Source organism: Humulus lupulus, chromosome 4, assembly GCF_963169125.1.
Source record: "Humulus lupulus chromosome 4, drHumLupu1.1, whole genome shotgun sequence".
Lineage (NCBI taxonomy): Eukaryota > Viridiplantae > Streptophyta > Magnoliopsida > Rosales > Cannabaceae > Humulus > Humulus lupulus.
The window spans coordinates 74,463,351-74,470,725 of NC_084796.1; the positions used below are offsets into that span (position 1 = coordinate 74,463,351).

At 37.6% G+C, this 7,375-nt stretch overlaps 1 protein-coding gene across 1 annotated transcript; it reads left to right on the forward strand.

Moving 5' to 3' along the window:
- The first annotated feature begins 4,468 nt into the window (after positions 1-4,468).
- On the forward strand, positions 4,469-5,879 carry LOC133832293 (uncharacterized). The gene is made up of 2 exons (XM_062262657.1): positions 4,469-5,089; positions 5,277-5,879. Exons 1-2 carry the CDS (start codon positions 4,469-4,471, stop codon positions 5,877-5,879), a joined length of 1,224 nt encoding a protein of 407 aa, XP_062118641.1.
- Positions 5,880-7,375: the final 1,496 nt, after the last annotated feature.

Genomic DNA, 7,375 nt, shown 5'->3' on the forward strand with positions numbered 1-7,375 from the left:
AGTTAATTGTGTTGCCCATCTTCACTCCCTACATCCCCATTCCATTCTAAAGAGACTATACTTATAAATAAAAATAACTGAAGAATATTGTATATCACGTATTTTTAAATTCAGTTTAATTCTAAAATTACCACCACAAAAATTCAATTAAATATCTTCTTTTACTCACTCATCTATAGCTCTCTGAATATTTTCATTACCCATTTGGATTCTTCTAAAATCTTTTGTATTTTTTTTAAACAAAAAATGACCTTTTTAATATCTATATATATTAAATTTTATGCACCCTCTCTACCTTTATTTATTTATATTGTATTCAATTCATTCATCCATATGATTAAGGTGTTCCTGCTATAAATTAGGTAAACAAACTAACGAATTAATAAACTCAGTAATTTCTCACACGGATCTGCACGACTTATACTCCAAATTGTCTGACTTACGATCATAAATGATAGATTGCTAGATCAATTAACTCGAAAGTTAATCTAAAAACTTATAACATTAGTTGCATTCAGATATGATCCATATTGCATACTATCTCTATTTCAGAAATCTCTGAAGGAAGGATTTAGAAGAACATTTTTGATAATAAACACTATGATATTTTATTACTTCGTAATTCTCTGCCTTACACCAAGAGAGATGATGGCCTTATATACCCATGTACTCAAACATACAAACTTAACCCACCCTAGTCAAAACCAACCATAGTTGAGATAGGATAAGAGATAAGATTCCCCTAGACAAGATAAAGGATAAGATTCCCTGACAAAAGCATAAAGGCTAAACGACAAAAGCATAAAGATAACGGATAAGATTCCCTGACCAAAGGCTAAAAGACACAATATGTATTTAAAGATTGTTTGATGGCTGGCCTCATAGTCATAGTCAGATGTTGGGTCTTCATGAAGTGGGTTCCATCCTGTCGGTTCTTCTTCATCCTTATCACTGCCAGCTGGAGGGCAGGCGTCGTAGTCTCTATACCCCATGTTCCATTCTTTTCCTGTGTACTGGAAGAGATAAGGATCTTGCATATCTGCAGTGTCAGCATATGGGTCTTGAGAATCTTCAAAGTAATTATTTTTTCGCAAAATTACCCCTTTAATGTCAGTCAATTTGAATAGTGATGGATATTTTTGCTCTAATGTTTCTTCAAGTTTGGTGGCCTGATTTGTTTCATTTTTTGAAATATGGAAGGCTTCAAGGGCCATCGTTATTTTTGCAAGTATAGTCAGAAGGAAACGTCTCCCAAGGAGCGTCTTCTTCTGGCTTGGGCCATAATTCAGGAGGTATGGTCTGATTTTTCTCAAACAAACTTTTTTGGATGTCCATGTATTCTTGGCCCCAAGACCACATAATGGCTCTTCCTTTGACCTGTAGACTTCGAATGTCCATTTGAACTTGGTAAGCTGGTTTGAACCTTTCTTGGTCCAAGAATGATTTTATGGATGTGTGCAAGGCCATAGTTTGTACCTCGACAGCTATGGTAAAAACATTGGCCAGATACCCGAAAAGGTGAGCTACTGGTTTTGGTGTGAAGATAGCATCTCGAAGAGGTAGGATTTTGGCATTTGTCATTTTGCTCTTTTTTAGACCAATCATTACTTTTGACGAGGCAAAGTCCGTTTCTACCAAGAAAGGATGACCTATTAGATGGAATACAAATTTTGTAATACCTATCTTTATCGCCAATAATTCTTTTAGGGTAGAATGATAGTGGAGCTAAGAGTCTTTGAAGTGGACACTCTTGTCTCCACATATTTTTCTTTTCCATGTCTTGTCTTGTTCAAGTAGGGAAGCTCCCCAATATCGATCACTAGCGTCTGTTTGCATGATTCTTTTCCCATCAGAAGGACTCTGCAAAGGTGATAGTATCTGCATTATCTCCTTTAGTTTTTTGACTGCTACAGTTTGCTCTTGTGACCATGGTGGAGTTTTCTTTTTAAGCATGTCACTGAGTGGTCTTGTTGATAACTCTTGAATAAAGAGTTATTTCATGTACTTTTGAATTTATAATTGTGAAAAAATTGTGGGTGATGTTAGTTTACTTTTAGCTTTTGTAGTTAACTTTGGTGTTTTTATGATCTTCATTAAGTTTAATTATTTGTGTAGTTTTTAATAGCTAATGGGTTAAAGGCAGTAGTTTCATGGATAAATACTTGCACAAGGAATGAACTAGCATGTGAAACTATTTTAATTGAAATTTTGATGGCTGAATTATCAGGTTTGTTGCAGCAAAACAGATTTTGCTGAAGCATTTTGATCAGGCAGTTTTTGGGCACATGGAACACGTGGTAAGTCAATGGGTGAGCTGGAATATTGGCTGAGGTGGCAAGGGTAGAAAGAATCAGTCAACATATGGGAGAAAAGGACAAAAGAAAAAAGAGGAACTCACGTTTTTAGAGGAGTAAGGGCAATATTGGACTTTTGGGGGCTAAAGGAGGAAACCTAGATTGGACTTAAGGAGGCATCAGCCAAAATAGGAAAGAAGCAGCCATTTTTGGAAAGGAAAAACCAGCAAGAAGAAGGAAATAAACCCAGAAATCAGCAAGGAAGGAGGAGGACGAAAAAGAGAGCTCAAACATCAATTGGATTTGTTCCTTCTTCCATTTCTAAACTTCATTTTTATATTTTCTGAGTTGATTTCTAAATCTGAATATTATGGGCTGTTTTGATTGTGGATTAATGTTTCTTAACTCAACCATGAACTAATTTTTAGGTGGCTTGAGTTGTTGATGAACCCTATGTTATAGTCTAGCAATTTCTTGCACTTTATTTTAGTAAAATCTCTCTTGCTCATTCAAGTGTGCTTGTATTGATTTCTTGTTGTTTGGCCAACAATGGCAAGATATTTAATTATGTTTAATGCTGGAAAGATTAAATGTAGTGGGAAGAACTTGGACGACACAAGTCATAATCTAGGTTAGGTTATGTTAGTAAGTAACATAGGGATGTGTTATTTGCCATGTGTAACTTTTGAGAATTAAACTTTGAATTGCATTCTTAAATCTGATTTTGCATAGGAATATGTTTAATTAAGTAAAACAATTAATGTCATAAAACTTGGGAAAATTTTATGAGTGTTTATATGAATTCTTGTTAACCTAGGAGTTTTGCTAGAATATTATTGTCGCAATTTGTTCAGAATGATTAATATAGGGGAATTCAATAATTCAAGTCCATTTTGCAATCCATATATTTATCTCAATTTTCTTGTTCAGTTCAGTTTTAATTTCAGTATTTCCATCTTTTTAATATTTTGTTTAGCCTAAAAACAACCCATTTGATTTTTAGTACTTTTAAGTTGTTTAGTAATTGTTTTGCTTATTTTTCTAATTTGCAATCCTTGTGGAGACGCTCTACTTATCATTAGATTACTTATATAACTACGTGCACTTGCGTATTTAAAATCAAATATTAAATTTATCACAAAAAGTTTTTGGCGCTGTCACCGGGGATTGGAATTAGAAATTTTTGTAATATCAATTACTAGCAATTTATTTTTCTTTGTTGAGCTGACTTTGTTTGCTTGCTCTTGTGTTTTATCAGGTGATTTACTATATGAACAAGCAAGAAGACATTGAACTAGCTCCTAATGACCCTGAAATTGAAAGAACAATTAGAAGAAGACTAAGGGAACAACGGGGTCAAAATCGCCTTAATATGGCAGAAGAGGTTGAAGGAGTTGAGGGTGCTAATAATATCACTAGCACAATTGCTATGGCTGATGATAGAGAGAGAGCATAAGGGAGTATACTACCCCCATGTTTAATGAGCTCAATCCGGGCATTGTTAGGCCTGAAATTCAAGCACCCCAATTCAAGTTAAAGCCTGTTATGTTCCAAATGTTGCAAACAGTGGGTCAATTTAGTGGGCTGCCTACTGAGGATCCTCATCTTCATTTTCGTTCATTTTTGGATGTGAGCAATTCTTTCAAGATACAAGGAGTGAGTGATGAGGCCCTAAGGTTGAAATTATTCCCTTTCTCTTTGAGGGATCGAGCTAGAGCTTGGCTCAACACCCTTCCTCCTGACTCGGTGACTACATGGAATGAGTTGGCTGAAAAATTCTTGATGACGTACTTCCCTCCTACCAAAAATGCCAAGTTTCACAATGAAATTATGTCATTTCAGCAGCTAGAAGATGAATTATTTTGTGAATTTTGGAGAGATTCAAGGAGTTATTGAGAAAGTGCCCACACATGGGATTCTGCATTGTATACAAATGGAAACATTCTATAATGGGCTCAATTCTTCCACTCGCATGGTGTTAGATGCTTCAGCTAATGGGGCTATTCTCTCTAAGTCCTACAATGAGGCCTATATGATTTTGGAGAGGATAGCTAGCAATAATTATCAATGGTCCAATGTTAGAGCCTCAACAAGTAAAAAATTGGCTGGTATACTTGAAGTGGATGCATTGACAGCTTTGATCGCTCAAGTTTCTTCCATGACTTCTCGAGAACATGAGTATGAGGGGAATGGTACAAGTTGCTGCTATGGGACAAGTTTCTGATGTATCTTGTGTTTATTGTGGAGATGGGTATGCAATTGAGAGTTATCCTTCGAATCCCGCTTCAGTTTGTTATGTGGGGAATCAAAATGCCAACGAAAATAATCCACATTCGAACTCTTATAATCCGGGGTGGAGGCAGCATCCAAACTTCTCATGGGGGGGTCAAGGAGCTAGTTCAAGCGGAGCACCAATGAAAAATAAGCATACATATCCACCGAGGTTTTCTCAACAGCAATCAAGAGCTCAACCACCTCCTCCTCAAGTGTCTCAATCAAGCTCTTTGGAGAGTTTAATGAAAGAATATATGGCCAAGAATGATGTTGTGATTCAGAGCCAAGCGGCATCCTTGAGGAACCTAGAGATTCAATTGGGGGAGCTAGCTAATGATCTAAGGAATAGACCACAAGGAACTTTTCCTAGTGATACCGAAAATGCAAGGAAGGATGGTAAGGAGAATTGTAAGGCAGTTACATTGAGGAGTGGTAAAAATATAGAATTGACTGAGGAGAATTGTAAGAGAAACAGCGAGCCCACTTCAATTCAAAGTAATGTGGACAAGGGAGACAAAGCTGTGAATTCAAAAAATTTAAATGTTGATCCTGAAGCAATTGCTGCAGCAATTCCTGAGCAAAATGCTACAGAGAAGCCTATGAGATGGTCAATTCTAGAAATTTTTAGATGTTTTGAAACAACTTCACATCAATATACCGTTGGTGGAAGCTTTGGAGATAATGCCCAACTATGTGAAGTTTTTGAAGGATATTTTAACTAAGAAGAGGAGGCTTGGTGAATTTGAAACATTAGCATTGACTGAAGGATGTAGTGCTGTATTGAAGAATAAAATTCCTCCTAAATTGAAGGATCCGGGAAGCTTCACAATTCCTTGTTCTATTGAAGGTAGAGACGGTGGTAGAGCACTTTGTGACTTAGGGGCTAGTATCAATTTGATGCCCATGTCAATTTTCAAGAAGTTGGGGATTGGAGAAGCAAGACCAACCACAATCACTTTGCAATTAGCGGATCGTTTGATGGCACACCTGAAAGGAAAAATTGAAGATGTACTTGTACAAGTTGATAAATTCATTTTTTCGGCTGATTTCATCATTCTTGATTATGAAGCGGATAGAGATGTTCCTATTATCTTGGGTAGGCCATTTCTAGCTACCGAGAAGACCTTGATTGATGTACAAAAATGGGAGCTTGCTATGATGGTGAATGACCAACAAGTGACTTTCAATGTGTTCAACGCTATGAAGTTTCCTGATGAGATTGAGGAATGCTCTAGGCAGAGTCTAATTGAGTCTATTGTCGCTGAAAAATTCCACAAGGAAGCTTTTAAAGATGAAGTTGGGCTGATGTAACACCCTGGATAGCCAAGACCGCTACACTGTGTATTTATAAAAGTGCGGGACTTGCTAATCAAGTCATTTAGTTTAAAACGTCTCATTGACATCTTCAATGAACTAGGGTTAAAATGTTTTGGTCATAAAATATATCTTTCATATAAGTAAACGTTTTACACATGGGATCCCAAAAGAAACAGTGTTTGAAAGTCAGTTTACAAAATTTCCAGAGTACAAAACAACCACTAGCCACTCTAAGGGAAAAACCAACGTTTATGGTTCTCCTGTTCCTATCTCCCCTCAACTGTGGCGATTGAGCAGCTGATCATGTACATTCTGCTCTCAGAGCTCTCCAATTCAGGGCTGATCAAGTTTTCCCTTGCCTTTACCTGCACCACGTAGCACCCGTGTGCCAAGGCCCAGCAAGAAAACATAACATTACAGTACATACAATAACAACAATTGAATAATTCTTAAAGCATGTTCATATACTTAACATACCATATTTATCACATAGTCCACAGACATAACCAGAGAATCAACAAACCAACACTCAGCTATTCAACATAACAAATTCATCAAATCAAATGATAATTAAGGTCGACGCCCTTAGGTCGCACCCTTTGTTTAATCCCACTGACTCTGGTCCGCTTAAACCGAGCTCAGTGAATAATAAGCTATCCTCAGCTACCAGTGGCTGAGCCACGCCCTGTGCGCCAAAGTAAACTTCGGCACTCTTAGGTCGTTTGTCTACTATTCACATGGCATAATACCACCCTTTATAAAGCATACAAGATAGGGAACCCTTAGTCCCATTATAAATTCACAACCAGGTGTAGTTTTCTTACCTTTAGTTTCCAAGTGTACTGGTTACGCGAGATGCCTCTTGAGCACAATCTGTTTCCCAAGCCCCTAGCTTATAGCTAGTCACAACCAAGATAAGGGATACCATTAATAATTATAAAAGGGCTTCTAGATAAGGTTCTAGTCTTCGGAACATTGAATTCCACCAAACATGGTAGTAGATTCGATCCCAAGCACCCTAGGTTAAATTCCCATGCTCAAAATCCCAAAACCCCAAATTTCCTTAAGGGTCGCGGCTCAAGCTTCCTATGTCGCAGCATGGCCCCAAACAGAGGCTCATCCTCGTCCAGAACCAGACACGAGCCGCGGCCCTACAAGCCCCATGACGCGGCCCGCCCTCCATCTTCAGCACTCATCAGCCTCAGAGGGTCGCGGCCCGACCCCTTCGAACCTAGAAAAACCACCATTTTTTACTCTCAAACCTCACTCAAAACCATCCAAAACTATCCCAATTCCACAACTCAATTATCACAAAACTTCTAACACTATTCCAGCAACGCAACCCAACAAAAACTTAGCCTAGAAACTCACCAAAATCCCGCTTCAATCTCTGAAACTCAAAAGCTTAAAAAACATCAAAACCAGTCAAGAAAACACTAAGATTCAGTCATTAAATCATAAATTCGAGCTTACCTTCCTTGATGAACCAA

Excerpts from the sequence above, each read along its gene's own strand:
- LOC133832293 (XM_062262657.1), top strand. The coding sequence starts at position 4,469 with ATGAGTATGAGGGGAATGGTACAAGTTGCTGCTATGGGACAAGTTTCT. Across the intron at positions 5,090-5,276 it reads TGGACAAGGGAGACAAAGCT|GATATTTTAACTAAGAAGAG; the intron begins GTGAATTCAAAA and ends AAGTTTTTGAAG.